At 39.4% G+C, this 19849-nt stretch overlaps 1 protein-coding gene across 4 annotated transcripts in view; it reads left to right on the forward strand.

The window, feature by feature from the left end:
- Positions 1-19849, forward strand: part of ptprk (protein tyrosine phosphatase receptor type K) — a 640293-nt gene that overhangs the window by 529425 nt on the left and 91019 nt on the right. For 2 of the 4 annotated variants that reach the window (XM_078542126.1, XM_078542128.1), the window contains exons 15-16: positions 7571-7600; positions 14588-14748. In XM_078542126.1, coding sequence (XP_078398252.1) covers positions 7571-7600; positions 14588-14748 — 191 coding nt within the window. The remainder of the gene's footprint in view (positions 1-7570; positions 7601-14587; positions 14749-19849) is intronic. The other 2 variants (XM_078542127.1, XM_078542129.1) reach the window with 1 other exon arrangement.

Consider the following 19849-nt stretch of genomic DNA (forward strand, 5'->3'; position numbering starts at 1 on the left):
TTGTCCAAATCTTTCCTTATCTGTGATGTAGGCGGGATTCAACCTCCTTCCCCGAGACCCCGGGTTGATCTGGCATTCGCATGGGGCAGCTGCCCTCTTAACTACGGCTCAGACCAGGTCTCAGGTCAGGACAAATAACTCAGGACGTCCGTTGTTTGGATTCTCAAACAAGACTGTTTATTCAAGCTTGTATAAGCATATGCAGGGAGAGCAGCCTCTTAGTCCATCAAGGGGCTGTCTGGCGTAATTACAAAGTCTCGTAACTTTTATACTTTTTCTTATCACAATACATTTAAATATATCCACTCGGTAACCAACACACAGGTGCCATGTTAAAACCATCCTATTGAGTACATAAACATGCGATTCTGCTAACCAATTATTCTAAAGGGTGTATACATAATTATATTATCCAATCAAAATTAAAACACGTACGCAAGACCTTGGTTCTCACAACTCAAGACTGCTGGTGTTTCATCAAAGACCCCTCTGTCCATTGTATATTTTCCCATATCTAAGCTAAAACCACCTACCCCTTCCCTATCTGAGAGAGGAGTATACCTAAACTAACTTTATGTTAGTTTTATCTCCAGTCCAGCTCTCAAGGCCTCAACACACCCTTTTACCACTTGAATGGTTCTGTCTGTGCCTAGATATTAGCTCATCTCTTGAAACTTTGTAAATCACACAAAACTCAAAGCTCCTTTGTGTGCAATGTCCATCTGCTTACCCTGGAGATTTTAGGGTTTTTCAGTAAATTCTTAGTGTTCTCTTTTAGCATTTTTAATTTTCCCCTAACAGTGGAAAGGCAGTTTGCAGCATTCAGCATTTTGTTTTACTTTTTAAGAAGTCCCTTGACCTTCCAAAGGATGCTGGTCAAAAATTTGGCCAACCTTTGAGTTTCATCAAGCTACATTAAACCAATGTTCTTCCACAATCTGAGAGGGTTGTAGAGGATTTTTTCATATTCTTTCTTTTGTTGTACATCAGATTTTTTTTGGCTGTTTTCCTCTCCCAGAAGATTACATGGCTGCTGGAAGATAGGTGCCTGGACTTCAGCCACCATCAGTCTGGGGTAAACTTGTTAGGCCAGCTGGTCTTTTCTTGCCCACTGTTTCATATGTTCATAAAGAGGATTTCCTTTTTTGTTTATTCATCTACAGGACCTTCCAATGCATTTTCCACAAATAGTATATTGCTCTTGTAAATAGGAATGTACCTGACCAGTCCTAAGAATGAATGTCCCTCAAATCATTCAAATGCCCCATCCACGCATTCAAATACCTATCCAATAATTAATTGAATCTGCATTTATTGACTCCCTCAGTGGCATGTCCTACCTGTTTGCTATCCCCTGCGTTAAGTAGTTAAATCTAAATTGTGTGCCTGCCCTCTCCTATGCTTGAGAACAAATTCTAGAGTATTTCACAAACTCATAATGCCTTCAGGATCCTCTGGTTCTATAAGTCTCAGCCAATCTTGAAAATATTATGGAGATTCAATTTAATACATCTCCCTTATGCTTTCTGGACACCAGAGTAAACCATTCAACCTCCTCTTTTAATTTAGCCTATGCCTGGTGTCAGTTTTGTTGTCTTTTTCTGAAATACCTGCAGTGAATAAGATTATACACTGTACTCCAGATACTGTGGGTACCTAACAGCACTGCGGATATACCTACAGCACATGGACTGCAGCGGTTCGCAAAGGCGGCTTACTGCCATTTTCTCAAGGGCAATTGGGCCTGGCCAACAAATGCTTGCTAGCCAGCAAGTCTACAGCCCATGAAAGAAAAAAATGTGTATTTGTAAAGGAACTGTAGCATAATGGTTATTTTAGTGGGCTACTAATGCAGAAACCTGGACTAATGAATAGCGATATGAATTAAGTATATAAATCTGGAGTGAAAAAACTGGTATGAGAAATAGTGATCATGGAAGTACCCCATTGTTGTAAAAACCCATCTGATTCACTAATGCCTCTGAGGGAAGGAAATCTGTAATCTCTACCCAGGTCTGGCCTCTATGTGACTCCAGACCCACAGCAATGTGCTTGACTCTTAACTGCTTTTGAAATTGCCTAGCGAGTCACTCAGTTAAAGGCAATTAGGGATGGGCATTAAATACTGGCCTTGCCAGTGATGCCCATATCCCATGAATAAATTTAAAATAAAAATGTCCTTATACATGCTCATTATCATCTGTAATTTGTTCTCCACACAAGCTGTACATGCTAAGATCCAGTTACGTCTCCTTACTCTTGCCACACACTTGAATATTGGCATCAGTGAGCTATCCAACAATTCTTTCAGGTCTCTTCTGTCTCTTTTGTCCTGTATTTACTATATATTCATTGTTAATTTGTCTCCCTTGATCTCATTGCCTTGAATTTGTCCACATTAAAAATCATTTGACTCTTGGGCCATCTTCCCAGCCTTTGCAAATCTCTTTTCATTTGTTTTGTTTCTTCCTTATTGTTCAACCCCCAGCCCTATTTGTTGTAACTTTCAGAATTGAATAGTTTTTCCTCTATGTCCATTTATACACACAGTAAACAACTGTCACTCAGAATGGCGACAACTTGTCCATCAAGTTGCATCTTACTTTGAGTCACAAAGTCTTAATGACGAGGCAGAGCACCAGCAGACAAGGAAAGAAAAGGAAGCAAATCCTGCACTATTGATCCCACTACCTCGTGGCACATCCTGTCCATGTGCCCAAAGCTCTGCAGATCAAAAATCAGCCTGTTGAAGACTCATGACAGAAACTCGCAACCCTGAGTAGACGTCATCCTTGATTTGAGGGGCAGCAGTGCTCTCATCTTTGTTTCCTGTGGCAGCCTACAATTCAGCCTTTGTCTCTGTGAGACAGCTCCATTTGCACCTACCATTTGCTTGCTCTATTTTAGCCAATTTTCAATCCACCTCAGAAGCTTGCCTCTTATTTCAAGTTGTCTTATTAACTAATTACTTAAATGAAACAGCATCAAAACCTTCATTGGAATCTAAATATGGAATTTCTATTGTCAACAAAGTCCATCATTTTCTCAAAGAGCTTCAAATTTGATAGGCAAGAGCTCCCTCCCATAAGTTTATGTTGACTTTCTCTTACCATAACATATGCTTCTAGGTATTTAATTATCTCCATCCTTCAGGAGGTGTTCTAATATTCTACCCGCAATAGATGTGAGGCTTGTAAGGTCGGGCCACCATACCCATGTTTCAAGATTAATTTCATGTTAGCTATTTTCCAATCCTCTGGGAATATTCCCATTTTAATGATTCTCTAAAGATAGCTTCAAGGATGAAACCAAATGCATCAGCCACATCCAAGTCCATCCAGACCTGCTGTTTTATTTTCCTTTGATTTTGTCAGTCTATCAGTGACAGTCTAATTTTAAATTTAGGTTTCTTTTAGTGCATTCAATTTATGTGCTTGAAAGGCTGCCTGTGATCTGTACTGTAAATAAGTGTAAAATTTGCTCTGGTCACTTGACATTATGTCAAGTTTGCGAACTTCCAGTGGCAACACTATTTCTTTCTTATAAAATGTTAGATGCAAATATATTTCTAGAAATTCTTAACAGCTCTGTTAATATTCTCTACTATAGCTCCACCCCTCTTTAACGGTTTTCATAATTTTTTAATCTCCGTTATCTATTTCTTGTAATTGCAGTCATATTCCTGTAGCTTAATATTTGAGATATTTTGCCCTTGGTCCCCAAGTTAAAACAAATTATCACCTTCTTTCCTCATGGTAAAATTTATTCATATGCTATGTATAGTATTCCTGAACATCTACTTTTCCTCTCTCTTCACTTCTGATGGTGCTGCCCAGCCTATCCTAGATTTGGTATTGTGCAATGAGAAGGGTTTCGTTAATAATCTTGTGCAGGATCCTTTAGGGAACAGTGACCATAACGTGGCAGAAACTTCTTCATTCAGAGATTGGTGAATCTATGGAATTCTCGACCACAGAAGGCTGTGGAGGCCAAGTCACTGAACATATTTAAGAAGGAAATAGATTTCTGGACTCCAAAGGCATCAAGGGTTATGGAGAGAGTGCAGGAGTACAGCATTGAGATCATATTGGATCAGCTATGATCATATTGAATGGTGGAACATGTTCGAAGCGTCGTATGACCTCCTGCTGCTCCTATTTCCTGGCTTTCTAGTCATCTTCGCTCACATTCATTCCGTCAAAATAGGTCTTTCTAAAGCTGAATTTTGCTTTTATAATGCCACCATATTTTATTCACAATTACCACAGTGTTTCTGCTTTTGATCTTGGTCTTTCTTAATAGCAGGTCTAATTAGAAATCCTGCTTACATGGATTCAATGGCAAGTTGTGCTATGTAACCCTAACACAGTGTAAGTTCAAGTCACCACACCAAAAGAATCTGTTACGGTACACTCTTTCCTCTTTAGAGAATAGTTCTCCTCTCTGTTACCCCCCTCCACAACCAGGTCAGGCAGATGGATCGGACAAAACCTTGATAGTTAAGTAATGCAAAGGCTTGCTGATTTTTGTAAAGTCAGAGTGACAGAAACTACAAATGCCACTTACCATCTTCTTGAATACTTGCTATTGCAAGGATTTTCTGAATGTGCCTTCTTCGTTCCTGAAGGAGTATTGGATTAACATTAATCCAGCCTTTCTTAATCCTGACCATTTTTGTTTTTTATCTGGTTATATAATTGTCTTTAGTTTCTGTCATTAATTACATTCCACAGAGAGAGGCTGTGTTGCTGTACTTTGTTCTTCTAAACATCAGTTTAGAGAGAGAGCACCATTGGCATTGCTTGAACATTTAACAATAGCACCTCTCCATGATCTATAAAATCAAATTTTTGTTTAACAAATGTGTAAGATATGCAGTGAGCTTTGATTAACAGTGAGATAAAAGCAAAAAACTGCGGATGCTGGAAATCCAGGACAAAAACAAAAATACCTGGAAAAACTCAGCAGGTCTGGCAGCATCTGCGGAGAGGAGCACAGTTAACGTTTCGAGTCCGAATGACCCTTCAACAGAGCTTCAACAAGGGTACAATCTCTAAGCATTCAGTGAATTGGTGGAAGCTTTCCACTTTTGTGCCATAAGTCTTGCTATAAAAACCCATGCAAAATTTACACCTTGAATGAGGTGTAACTTGGGTTGTTAATGGTATACTAACTTCACAATTACTGCCAAACCCCCTCACTGGCCCTGAAAATCTAATGTTATAATGGTCAAATGTTGAATTTCTACATTATGATAAAATTTTAATATTTAGTTTCAGCTTTTATCTTAAGCCAATCATCATTTTATCCCACTACCTGAAAATTTCAATTAGAAGTGAAGAATGAATTGCTTTTAACTTGTTTGCTGTCATGAGAATATCTCAATGTAATTGCTGTTTGATGACACTGCTATTGCATGCCTGGCCCCTGGATTTGACACAAATTTAAACTTCCATTAATCCAGCCTTAAAGGATAATTTGTGCCACATAAATCACTAGCACTTTGTGGGCAGCTTTCTTCAAGTCAAGGGCGGGTGCTTTTGCTTCACTGCTGACTGCAAAGTCTAGCCCATAAAATGCAAAAATTTCTTGATATCCTCCTTATCTTGATATAATATTGTGATTTCATTACAATAAAAGTAAGATTGTTACACAGTCATATAATAATTAAAACATAATTAAAACACTGCAAATAATTTTTTGGCACTTGAGTTTTATGATTTAAGTACATTCAACTTATGCTGCTTTAATTGTCTACTTTGTTAATTAATGCTTAATCAAGAAAATATATCCATTTTACCGATATTAATTTCCTTGAATATTTAACTAAAAGGTTTATGTTGAAAATTTCATAGAATCCTATAATTCAGAGCACAAAAGGAAGCCAATTCACCCATTCTGGCTGTGTCATTGCTTGCTTTTCAGCTTTCTACTCAAATCACATGTTCAACCCCGTTTTACTGTTCCTATTGCATTTGTCCTTTCCAGGTAGTTATCAAAGTCCCTTGTCAATGAATCCCTGACTCAATAAGCATTTGCCATGTGAAGCATTCCATGTCACAATAACCCACTGTCTTAGGGGAAAAAAAGGCTTCTAACTTCCTTTTCCCCTGTCTCCACCCCCTCATCTTTCTTCTAGAGTAATGCTGAGTTTCAGCTCCTTGTTGCTAAACTAAATTAGTTGAAACAATCATTTATAACTTCTCCACTCAAAATATTCAAATATTGGAGTCATGTCTTAAACTTCTCTATCCCAGTTAAAAAATGTCCAATTTTTGACCCACTTTTGAAACCAAAGGCATTAACCTATATATCTGCTTCCTGTCTGCTAGACATCTCTCTTGCTGTGTGACTACTCTTTCATAAAATGTCTGCTTCTATTAAAGAGCCTCTTCAGTGCCTTCTTATCAAGCATCTTTTGAAAACTCATACAAATAATATCTACTACATTCCGATTATACATTCACCCTGCAATTTCCTCAAGAAATTCAGTTTGAGAAGTATGGCCAGCCATCTAAAGGTCTATGTTGACTGTCTGCGCTGTCTTCTCATTATATGTATCAATCCAATCCATGCTTTTGATTTTTGAATCGATTTGTGCCATATTTTTTGCTAGAGCATATGCATACTAATCCTGCTGATGTTATTTAATTGTGCCACAGCAACTAGGGAATATATTGATATGTTACAAGTATTTAAAGACCAACCGAAAACTTTAATCAGTATTCGTAGTTAGCTGATTAGTGTTGGAACAAAGTACATTGGCAGGAAGGAACAGATAAGAATCTTGTTGTAAGTGTGCAAGTAATTAAATTTCTTTAATATATTGGTAAAACTGACAGAAAAAATAGATACTCATTTCTTTTTTTGCTTAGTTGAAATTGAAATGGTATTTAAATACATTGATACTGTTGCAAGGTTAATTAAGAGGAAAAAAGTTGTTCATTTAGAAAATGTCAGTTGAGTCAAAATCATTTAAAAATTGTTTTGGCCAGTGACTGATTTCAAGCTAATCAACTGATCATCAATGTTGACCTCTTGTCTGACATGATCATCTACATGACGTTGCTGTAATTGATGTAGGTTAAAGTGGCTTTGTTATTTTTAATATCTGGAATGTTCATTATTTCATTGACATAATATTTCTGTGCAAAACAGCTTAAGAGTTGCAAGTTATTCTGCTCAAATACATATTTTTATTATTTGTATTTACTTATATTTTTTCAAGTTTTTTTTTGTTGAGATGGGTTCCTAATAAAGACAAATTAGCATTCTGATGTATTATATAGTGCATGTAAGAAATGTGCAATCAATTTTAATTATTCACCTACTTTGTTTAATGACATCTGGAATGTAATTGTCCACTTTCATTCTGTACCCATTATTTCTATTTTATTTGCAAGCACTTAATTGCATGGAATGTAAGATTTTTGCATGAATTATTTGCAGTAAAATGCTAACCAAAGATGATCAGTATTAAATACAGCTAGCATTTGCTTTGTTGATTGTAACTGATTCCACACTTTTATTCACCAATAATTCTTTCTTCACTGTCTGATTTGCTTGCCAGGAGGAGCTACTATTCTTATTCTTATTACCTGTAAGTAGACAATAGAAGCAAGTCTGTTGTTATTTTAAAGGTAAAGGGTTCATTGAATACAATTGATAAGTTTTGACACAAATGGTTCCGTTCTGAATCCAACAGGCTACTGAGAAAGTTAATACACAAAAAAAATCTTGTTTTATTAAATTTGTAGTTTTAATTTAAAATGGGAAGCCTATAAACCATTTTAATAAGTTCAATAAGTGATAGCTTAGTAATAAAATTGAACTTTTTTGGAAGTGGTTGGAGTTGAGCTTTAAATTAAGCTTTAAGTTAAAACTTAAATTTTATTTGATTTTAGTTGTAGTCCAAAATGTCTGAAATTCACACAACTTTGATCCGTTAATGGAACACTTAATTTAAACCAGTCTTTATAGTTGCTCTGTTATAGTTGTAATCAGCGTTAAATGCCTATAAGCATAAAATGGCAGGGTATCCTCTTGGACCTCAGTAAGAAAGTTGACTCGACAGAATTACATTTTTATGACAACAAGCTCTGTACTGAATGTGGTGACTAGCTCTTTACATGTCAGATTGACCTCAGTGCAGTGCTTAGTTTTACAAGATGCACTTCAATGAGCTTAAGTAATGCAGTCAATTTTCAGGTTAATGTAGTGGAGATTTTCCTTGTTTAAATGAGTCAATCTGAGTGGACAAATATCAACTAGATGTTGCTCTTTTAACAGTCTAGTATTTAAAATAGAAAAGGAAAAGAGAACAATAGCTATTTGAGTAATGGTAATATTACACTGTCCTCAAAATAAACAGTTTGAGAAGATAGCAAACCACTGATGAAGCACAATAAAAATGTAGTTGGTTCCACAAACTAAATTGTGCGCCATGGCGGTCAATTCTATTAAGCATCACCTGGTGTGGCTCAGGAGCGCCACTCTGGCATGGCAGCCTCTACATTTGCTGCAGAGGAAGACAGTGGGCTGAAAAGGTGCACTATTTGCTAGCCTCTGATTTCTTTGGACCCTCTTCCCAGGCAGCTGAACTTTTTGGTGCTGCTCATTTCTTCTAGTGCCCTAACAGTCAGCTTCCAGAGGTCAGGACATCAGCTACTTTCTCCTAGTTGTCACTGTCTATATCTGCCATCTTCATATCCCGCTTGCAAGTGTCTTTGTAGCAGAGGTATAGACGCCCAGGAGGTTGTATTTAGAAGGGTTTTGGGGAATATGGCCATCATCCAGCCTACGAATGTGGCCGAGCCAATGCAGATGTCATTGACTTAGCAATGAGTGCATCCTTTGGAATTGGCACGTTCAGGACCTCGAAGATGGTGACCTTGTCCTGCCAAGAGATGCTGATGATACGTCTGAGACATTGAAGGTGGAAACTATACAGTCTTTTCTCCTGCTTAGCATATGTTGTCCAGGTCTTACCACTGTATAGGAGTGAGCTGGGAACACAAGCTTGGTAGATTCGCAGTTTGGTATTCTCAGTCAGGTTGCTGTTGTTCCACAGACACTCGCTCAGCTTGGATATAACAGCTGCAGCTTTTGCACTGCGTGTTTTGATTTCAGCATCAAGTGACAGATTGCTGGTGACTGTGCAGCCTAGATATGTGAAGCTGTCAACAACCTCCAGCATCACATCCTAGACCATGACATTTGTCTTATTGATGCTGATGGTCAAACCAAACTCTTTACAGGCGAAAGAGTGTCTGTCCATTTGTCTCTGAAGGTGTTCCTTGGTATGGAATGCTCGTGCGGCATTGTCAGCATAGAGCAACTCTTTGGTGAGGACTTGGCCCACCTTTGTCTTGGATCTCTGATGAGCAAGGCTGAACAGCTTTCTGTCAGTTCTGGTATGTAAGTAAACACCCTCTGTTGATGACCTGAAGGCATATGACAGCAGCAAAGAGAAGAATGTGCCAAAGCGTGTCAGTGCCGAAACACAGCCCTGTTTGACCCTACTGCAGATCTCAAAGTGTTCTGATGTTGCCCCACCATAGCTGACCTTAGCTACCCGTAATGTCGTCATGGAAAGAGGAGATCACATTGAGCAACTTCGACAGGCAGCCAATTTTCTTCAGCAGCTTAAATAAACTACCTCTGCTGAAATGGTCGAATGCTTTGGAGAGATCAATGAAAGCAATATAGAGTGGACTCGTTTGTTCACAGTATTTCTCTTGCAGCTGCTGGACTGAGGAGATGATGTCAATTGTAGATCTTCCAGTTCTGAAACCACACTGGGATTCAGGGTAGGTGTGTTCAGCCAGGATCTGCGGTCTGACAAGGTCAACACGGCCAAGTACTTTTCCTGTGATGCTCAGCAGGGCGATGCCTTGATGGTTGCTGCAACCGACGTGGTTGCCCTTTTGTAAAGGGTCACAGTCTTTGCATCGTGCATATCCTGGGGCACTGTCCTTCCCTCTAACAGAGACGGAAAAGTTTGTGCGGCTGCTGCAGGAACCCCAGTTCCCATGCTTGATGAGTTCAAGTGGTATAGCATCTGTACCTGGAGCTTTGCCCGTGGCAAGCGAGTTGATAGCTTTGCTAAGCTCCTCCACTGGGCTTGATATCCAGTTCTGCCATGGCAGATAGGCTTTCTATGGTGTCGAGAGCTTCCTCAGTGACAACGTTCTCCCTAGAGTACAACTCAAGGTAGTGTTCCACCCATCTCTCCAACTGCTTATTGCAACGGGTGATTACCTTCTTGCCCTTGTTTTCAATAGAGCCATTTTATTTACTGATGGACCTGCTGCCTCTTTGATACCTTCATTCATCCTGCTGACATTCCCTGCATTAAAGAATATCTGGATATTCTGGCAGAGTTGTAACCACTAGGCATTGCACAGTGCCTAGCAGTCTGTTAGACATTTCCTCAGGCGGCTGTTAGTACATTCAGGGTCTTCTTGCTCAGATCTTTCTTGTAATTAAAGAGAGCTTCAATGACAGGTTCCGTCACAGTGATGTTAACCTCAAACCAGTCAGCATTTTACCACCCTCACTTCCCATATGTTGAGAGTGCGGTATCATAAATGGCCTCTTGAAGTGTGTTCCATTTCACTTCTGCATTCTGTGTTGGAATGCCGGAGAGTGCCTGTTCAGTAGATTTGTGGAACTGTTGGTCTTTATCTGGGTAGGCAGCATGACTGACGTTGAAACAAGAATGACATTTCTATGTTGAATGAAAAAGCTTCAAGTGTTGCATCCTCACCCTAGTGCACACCAGGGAGTGATCTGTATCTCAGTCAGCGGTGTGTTAGCTGCATGTGTTGAGAATGTTGTTCAGAGAGTAACATCTGGTGATGGTCAGATCTAGCTGAAGCCAATGCCCAGATCTTGGATGTTTCCAGGACACCTTGTGGCATGGTTTGTTCTGAAAGAAGGTGTTAGTTACAGAAAGCTTGTGGTAATTGCAAAGCTCAAGTAGTCTATGTCTGTTCTCATTTATCTTTCCCTGGCCATTTGTCCAAGGTAGCAGAATAATGCCTCATGGGTTAGCACCTGTTCTTGCATTGAAATCCCCCAGTAGATAAAGATATTCTGACTTAGGGATTCTGCTGATAGCAGTGTCAAGCTCTTCATAGAAACTAGTCTTTTGCCTCTGTTGTGGAACACAGTGTTGAAACGTGACATGAGGTCAGTTAAGCCTTGTTTGAGTTGAGATTCAGATGGAGAGAACTCAATCTGAACCATTTGTAGGAGGTTCTATCATCGAGAGTAGCGAGCTCCTTATGGTGAAACCGAAACCTTGCTCTCATGTTTCCTCTGAACGCTTCCCTGCCAGATGAATGTGTAGTTTTCCTTTGTGGTCTGCTCTCGGCGAGCCTTGTCTCTTGTAGGGATGCTATGTCGATGTTCAATCTGTCAAGTTCCAGATTGACCACAGCTGCCTTGTGCACATTATTGACTAGCTGTAAATCACCTGTCAGTCCGATGCACATAGCCCTGGTTTCCAGCTGGCCAAGCAAAGAGTTGGCACCTTCTTTCTTTTAATTTGTTTATCTGGTACAATGGATTCTGTCCACTTATTGAGCAGAAGCTTTTAAGTTCCAAGCACCCATTGAAGCAGATGGACCATGGCGGGTCAGCATCTTACCAGTCAGGGCTGCCTAACTTGAGGTGGGCAGTAGCTGACCACTGAGTCATGATGGTCCCTCCCACCATTGGAAACACCTGTTCTATTGCCAGTTGAGTTGGACTTACCACTTAACTGCTGACCTGCCTGTTGTGTTAACATTCTGCAGCAAAACTGGAGTGCCCTCTCCAAGATGCAAGCCTGGGCAAAATTTATGAAGGCCCTGGGCTTCCCAAACATCAGGGCCCCCTCTTGACCTCCCTGATTGAGTCCAGAGTAATGCAAAGCACTACATTTGGCACCAGCTTGGTTGCAGGTGTTGTCAGAAAGATAGCAGATTTAGACATCAGACCACCTTTGGGCTACATTCCAGATTTTTTGTCAGGGTTTACTCGCTTAGCCTTTGACTCTCCCGAAGTACCACCAAGGCAGTGGAGCTATTGGCCCATTGCTGGGAGTTTGGTTCATGAGTGCCAAGGTGTGTCCACATACCAATGGGCCTTCACAAGCCAAACCTGCTCCAAGTTCCACGAGGGACCCATTTTCCATGTGGCGCCACAAGGAGGTACAGCAGAGGACTTGCTGATAGGCTGTGTACTGACAAGAAGATACTTGCACATCTGGCTGTTTTTGCATTGCTGCTCTCCAACGGTGTGTGCTGCAATTGAGAAGCAAACTAGCACACGCAAGTGAAAAGCATGCTTACTCTTCACCAACACACTACACACATCATATCGACTTATTGACACATACATCTTTAATTATAAATCTAAAGTAGATTTCAGCAAAGCATGATTCATTTCACAATGTTACTTGCATCATGACTTTCATTCTCCATTTCCTTTGTAGTGCTTGCACCATCAGCTTGTGTATGTTGTTTCAGCTTTTCTATTGAAAAGAGTTTTGTTTTGATAAATAATGAAAGCTGGCTGCAGCTCATTCAATCTCAAATAGGTACTAAATTGTTTTTTTTAATCCTGGGAGAGGGTGCGTAGGAAGTACTTGGCTGAAAACACAGCAATGTAATTGAAATATGCCACATGTTCACTGGATTCCTACAGAGAGATTGTCAGTAGTTTGAAGAGAGAATTAAATTACTGAAAATAAATTTTCAGTTAAAATCTTGACACGTACAGATAATATTGTATTATCTTTTGGATTTTGTGTCAAAGCTTATGAATTTGGCCTTGACAAATGTTGTTTTAGTGCATGCTAAATGTGAAGTGTAAGAATCAATGAAAGATCTGAGGAACTGCAATTTATTTATTTTGAACAATGTACATAGATTGCATCTGAATACTTTATTGTGAATAGTATCCTTTGCGACACTTTTTTGGTGTTTCCATTGTGCCATACATGATGTTTGATGGATTGAAGATACTTGTTCACAAAAACAGCTAATGAGCTTCTAAAGTTATGAAGAAATGCACAATGAATTAATACATTTAATATGGTAGTCACAATGATAAAATAATCCAGATCAGGCCCTGTCAGTGTCTGAAATAATTGTATCTATCCATATAAATAATATCAATTATAAGTTAACTCAGTAGGCTCATCTTATCCAAGAGAGTTAACTTGTTTATAGATTCCCATTTATCATTCTGTAATCAAATAACTCGCACCATTAATCAGATCATTGATGAGCACAGTCGAACAGCAACTAGAGTCAAAGTAAAAATTCCTCCTGCCCACAGCCACTGAAAAAACAAATAGGAAATGAAATAAAAAGCATGATTGGAAACTGATCAAAATTGCAGGAATGATATTTAGCACTTTTTTCATATTAAAGTCTAATTGATAATCCATTTTCAATAAAAATATAACAGGCTTCATTTTAAGTGATTTTATTTGAGTAAAATCTGCATATCTATTTAATACATTGGCAAAAATGTAGGAGTTTTGAAATGCAAACAAAACTGTTCATTTAACTCAAAATCAAAAATTTTCCAATCATAAAATAAAGGGGCAACATTAGGTTATGATGTTCCCAAATCTAACCGTTCATTACAAACCACATACAGACTAGATCATGGAAACAAATTTATATTCTTTCATTTGTGCAAATCACTTAGACTCATATTCCTATCGAGACGGGGATTGATAAATTTTGTTAGGTGAGGTTAACAAGGGATATGGAATAAATGCAGGAGTTGAGGTACAGATCAGTCATGATCCAATGGCAGAACAAGCTCGAGAGGCTGAATGGACTGTTCCTGTTCCTATGTTACTTAACCTTTTGGATGTGTTTTTTGGAGTTGTTGATTTTGAAGCATTTGCAAAAGCGCTTTCTCTCACCAATGAAATGTCTGTATGTTGTGAATTTTTTTTTTAAAAAATGCTTTTGTAGATATAGTTTCATGTTGTCAAATTGCTGAGCATCTAATTGGATTCTTATATTATCATGGAATAACAAATAAAGAAAGACAGGCTTTTGTTTATATAGCACCTTTCAGTGGCAGCTGTAATGCAGTGGGTAGCGCTCTCCACTCTGAGTCAGAAGGTTGTAGGATCAAGTCCCACTCCAGGACTTGAGCACAAAATCTAAGGTGAATCTCCAGTGCTGCTGAGAGAGTGCTGCACTGATGGAAGTGCTGTCTTTCCATGAGATGTTAACCCAAGACCTGTCTCTCCTTTCAGGTGGACATAAAAGATCCCTTGACACTATTACAAAGAAGAGTAGGAGAGTTATTCCGGGTGTCCTGGCTAGTATTTATTTCTTAACGAACATCACAAAAACAGATTACCTGGACATTATTATAGTTCTGCTACAGGTGTTACATGAATACAAGTCTGTTTTTCACAATTTAAGGACATCCCAAAGCACTTTACAGCCAATTAGATAGAATGATTTTTCTGTTTCTTGAAGCCTTTATGTTAAGCCTAAACATTTGTCATATTAAAATTGTGCATAATAAAGTATTCGGTCTAATAATTTGCTTTTGTGGATTGCAGCAAACTTGCAAAGAAGCGTAAGGATGCTGTAGGAAATACTCGGCAAGAGATGACTCATATGGTGAATGCAATGGACAGGAGCTATGCTGATCAAAGCACACTTCATGCTGACGAACCCCTTTCTATCAACTTTATGGACTCTCATAATTTCAGTCCTAGGTGTAAGTATTATATAGTTAATTAAAATTGTTGTAAAACATATCTTTAAAATGGTATTTAGGGATCACATCAGGGCATTTGAAACAATATGGCTTCTCTTTTCAGAAGCACTAAAAAGAATATAAAAATCTGGTTAAGAAACACTCCTTGCCAAAGCTTGCAAGTCCTCAACAGATATGTTTATGTAGACTGAAAACCGACCACAGTTACAGTATGCACCTTTTCATTTTGGCAAATTCAGAAAACTGAGTGGAATCAAGCAGCAGTGTGGCCAGAGAATGTGCACACTCCAGATATCGTGTAATGTGAATATTGGGAGCCCAATAACTACCAGGAAACTATTCTGATGACAAGGTTGTGCATTCCAGCGCTGACCCAGCAGCTGGCAGGATGGGTCTAAATTTGCATGTGACCAGTTGGCACAGGTACCATTAAGGTCACGTGCCTGATGTCCAATTGCTGCAACAACTGGAAAGTCCAACGTCTATCTGCCTTTGGCAGGTGTGTCCAGGACCAAACCACCCTCAGGACTGACCAAAAAATGCTCCCTATTCCATAGGGGTCCAGCAACTTACCTGCCCTGAGCACCTGACACCCCCCTCCCCAGTGCACCAACTTGCACCTCAACTCACTTCACTGGCCCCTGAGCCAAGGAAACACAACTCCAGCAGAGGAAATCACAGTTACTTGTTCTACCCAAAAACATCAACCAATACTCATTTACTTTTTCCCTGACATGTTGGAGCCAAAAATGATGTGACCTCTGAACCCTGTAGTTAAATGTATTTTCTGAAAAACTGACTCTAACTTCTTCTGACTTCTATGTGAATATGTTACTGTTTTTGTAGCAGTTATACCTTATCAATAGACAGACATCTAATGATGATGATAGAATGCCAACACTTTTTTTTTCTATGATTGAACTTATGAAAAAACTTGCATTCATTTCCCCAGCATGTCCCAAAGGCCTAAACAGCCAATGAATTACTTTTGAAGTGCGGCCACTGTTAATTTGTAGGCAAATGAAGCATTGAATTTGCACACAGCAAGATTTTAAAACAGCATAGAGTTCCATAACCAGCTTATCTGTACTTTCGCGCAGTTAGCTGAGAATGACTGCTGGCTGGAACACTTTGGACACATGGCATCTTTTGCATCTAGTTGAACAGGCAGAAGGGGCTTTGGTTAATCTTAGTTTAAATTGTCTCAATTCTATGCTTAATTTTGGGTCACCATACCAAAAGTTGCTATACAAACATTGGAGTGGATGTGGAAATAAACTTAGGAATTAGCCTAATTAGTAAAAAAACAAATTAAAGTACTAGAGCATTTATTTATATGAAATGATGCATGGTTAAAATAATGTACCAGGCAGGGTAGGATAGAGAAAAGCTTGAGGAATGTTGGCGCCAAGAATTCATCGATCCTGATCCTAGCATTTGTATCAGGATTACATCTTCTGGTGTCCTCTTGTTCTGACCCTGCCAGAATTTGCAGGTGAGTGCGAGGATATCTACTTACCATGGAACACTGTAGGTGCATTTCCGGCACCCATCTCGATTGTTTTTCTCCAGGAATTACAGTGCCCATCAAATCTTAGCCATGTTCCCTTCAGCGAGGAAGCCAAACTGCAAAAAAAAAATTAGGAAAAATCTGTCTGTCTTCAGGTCAGCAGACACGTGCCTGACCAGGACCCGACCGCTGAAATCCAAGTGTGGATTTCTAACGTAGGGAATGCCTAGCCCACCAGCCATTGTTTAGCTAGTGCAGGATAGGCAACAGTTCTGTCCTTTTCAAGGGAACTAAGAAAATCTTGCTGTTGCAGCAAGACCAATCAAACTATAGTTAAATGCTAACTTGTTAGTACTAGAGAGATGAACTTCAGTGGGTCAGTTTGTCTTTTTTATCATTGATTATTCTTACTTTGAATTCATCCCAAAACATGATTATTCTACATTCTATTGGAAGGGGTTATTAGTCCAAAGTTTACTTCAAATAAAAGTGGAAGAGTGATTTAGGTAGAAATGCATAAAGGTGGCACCACATTTGTGGCTGTTTTCTGTTCACTTTTTGTATGTTTCTGGATGGCTATATACCAAGCAGTTATTTGCTCCTGCTCATGACAGGAGCTGATTCTAGCCAGAATATTTTCCAGCTATCTGATGTATGTATATCAAAGAAATACTACTTACTCATAATTACTGTATACTTAAAAATATGCCTTGCATATCCAATTTTCCATCCTAAGTAAAATTACAAATTACGTTCCTCTGTAACTGACCAGAATGTAATGGTTCTCCTTGTCCTTAAACATTTCTACAATATTTGACATGCCGTTCCCCTCCATTGTTTGTCTGTTGTCTGGCTCCCTGAGACTGCACTTCTTTAATTCATTCTCGGGATATCAGCTTTGTATTTAAAGCCCATTCTCGTTCACCTGCAAAGATGGTGGTGGGGCACCTTTATATTGTTACAGCTGTGTGCTGATGGTGTTCCCACTGTGTTCTTAGGCAGGAGTTCTAGGATTTTGACCCAGCGAGAATAAAGAAATGACAGTGCATGTCTAAATCAGGGCACTGTATTACTTGGAGAGACCTTGAAGTTAATGTTGTTCCCACGCTCCTGCTGCCTTTGTCCGCCCAGAAAGTGAAGGCACTGGTATAATTGTTGTTGTCTCAAGAAGCCTTGCTAAGCTGCTACAATGCATTCTGTAAATAGTACACATTGCAGCCACCAATGAAAGTGGCTGGTATTTAGGACAGTGAATGAGGCACTGATCAAACAAAGTGTCCAATCCTGTATGGAGTTGAACTTCCTGAGTCCTATTGCAGTTGCACCCATCCAAACAAATGAAAAATATTCCACTAGACTCCTCAATTTCCACCTGTGTACTAAAGAGATGTAGCTTTTCCTCTGCCATCATTTCAATTGACCCCATAGTCATTTCTGTGTTGGATCCATGTGTTGAGTTCAAACTGCATCACAACAGTGCTTACTTATATCTCTACATCATCTATGTCCACGCCTGCCTCAGCCTTACTGATGCTGAGACCCTTAATGATGCATTTGTCACTTCTAGACTGGATTTTTCAAACATTTTTGATAGCTGATCTTCCACTGTCTGTAAAATCCAGCTCATCCAGAAATCAGCTGCCCCACGCTAAGATCTGTTCAAGTATCACCACTGTCCCTTGATGGTTCCCTGACTCCCCATACACTCAGAAAAATCTTTCATCATTTTCAAATATCGCAGTGAGCTTGCCTTATGCTTCAACCTTATGTCCCCTCCCACAGCCGTTGATTTCCTGATTTTGGTCTTCTGTACATCTCTCTAACCTTCACACGATCATTTGTGACTTATCATTCAGGAGACTTTAGTAACCACTTTCCTCTCTTCTAACACCACGTGCCTCTACATTCTTTTCACCTTTAAAAGCTGTTTAAAACTCATCTTATCCACCAAATCTTTGGTCATGTCAGGTAACACTTCCATCAGGACTTGACATTGTTCCTTTTTATTTTCACCCTTTAAAGCACCTTGTTTTTTTTTACATTAAATCAGCTATAGAAATGCGAATAGTTGCTGCTGTTTTAGTTTCAGGATGATCATGCACAGATAATGCAGGAAATCCCCCTGAGATTAACTACTTGAGCAAATTGTATTTCCTAGTCACTGTTATTTGTAAAGGTTAGCAACTTGTAGCTTTGCAATAGAAGCCCCTGAGACTTCAGAACAGATTTGAAAAGTGCACATGATCAGTGAAGGCAATGGATGGAAAATAATGTGCCACGTTTGTGAAATTACCCTTTTTGTTCAGGAAGGTTATGTGCCTTCTCTCAATGGTTCAGTGACTTCAGTGATTAGCTGAATCACACAGATTAGGAGAATTCCCAGTTTAAACATTGGTGACTGCTGTATTAGTTGATCTCAGCTGAGTCAATAGGTGTGCTGCAGTCTGCCTCAGCACCCATGGAATAGGGAGGGGAAAATGAAGAAGGCTTCCTCTGACACATTATTACCAATAACCTCACGCATGTTTGTGGACATCAGCTGAGGACAGAATAAGACTGGAAGTAAGAGTGGAAGTTTCCTGTGATTTCTCCTTTACATTAAATAAACTAATAGCATAACAAGTCACAGCGTTCAAGAAGGCAGCTCACCACCACTTTCTCAAGGGCAACTTGGGATGGACAATAGATGCTGACCCAGCCAGCGAAGCCCATATCCCGTGAATGAATAAAAAAAAATCACTAAGTAAAAGGTTGAGGGCATGAGTGACCTTTTTATATGTATTTGCTAAAGTTCTAGCATTATATTATTTGGAATTTATAGAGGGTGGGGAATGGAAGGCTAATGAGGGCATTGGAGAGGAATCAAATCTAGAAATGTATCATCAATCAAGGTATTCATAAGGGAATTGGATTGCTACCTGAAAAGAGGGAATGTGCAAGGTTATGGGAATGAGGCAGGGGAGTGGGACTAGGTGAAATGCTATTTCAGAGAGCCAGTGCAGATTTGATGGGCTGAATTCCTTCTGCACTGTAAAGATTCTGTGATACTGAGATGTTTTGGGATTTCTGTCTATTCACATTGCAAGTTGAATTTACCTAACAAGGGACTAAAATCGCTCTTATCAGCTGAAGGTGGAGTCGGGGATGAAAACAGAAATAGAAAATGTTTTAAATACTCAGCAGGTCTGACAGCATCTTTGGAGTGATGAATAGAGTTAGGTTTTCAGGTCAATCTTTGATCGGGGGGGCGGGGTTATTGGATGCTGTATATTAAAGCTAAATGGAGCGAATTGTGAAATGTTGATTCTCAAATAACCATAGGATGTGGTCATTTAGCCACTCCAGCATGTTTTGCCATTCATTCAGATCATGACTGAGCTGTACCTCCCACAAAAAGATCAAAAGCAAATTTAGAAAAGATTGCAAGGGGTGGTCCTCTGTCAGAAACCAGTGTTGAAACAGAATCCACAATTTTGTTTAAAAAAGAGATAGGTCACTGTTCATAAAAGAAGGGAGTAAGGCAACGGCATTCGAGTAGATGGCTCATAAAAACAACCTCTGGCAGAGACTGGTGGGCCAAATATGTTTGTT

The sequence above is a fragment of the Cetorhinus maximus genome, chromosome 5, assembly GCF_964194155.1.
Source record: "Cetorhinus maximus chromosome 5, sCetMax3.hap1.1, whole genome shotgun sequence".
NCBI lineage: Eukaryota > Metazoa > Chordata > Chondrichthyes > Lamniformes > Cetorhinidae > Cetorhinus > Cetorhinus maximus.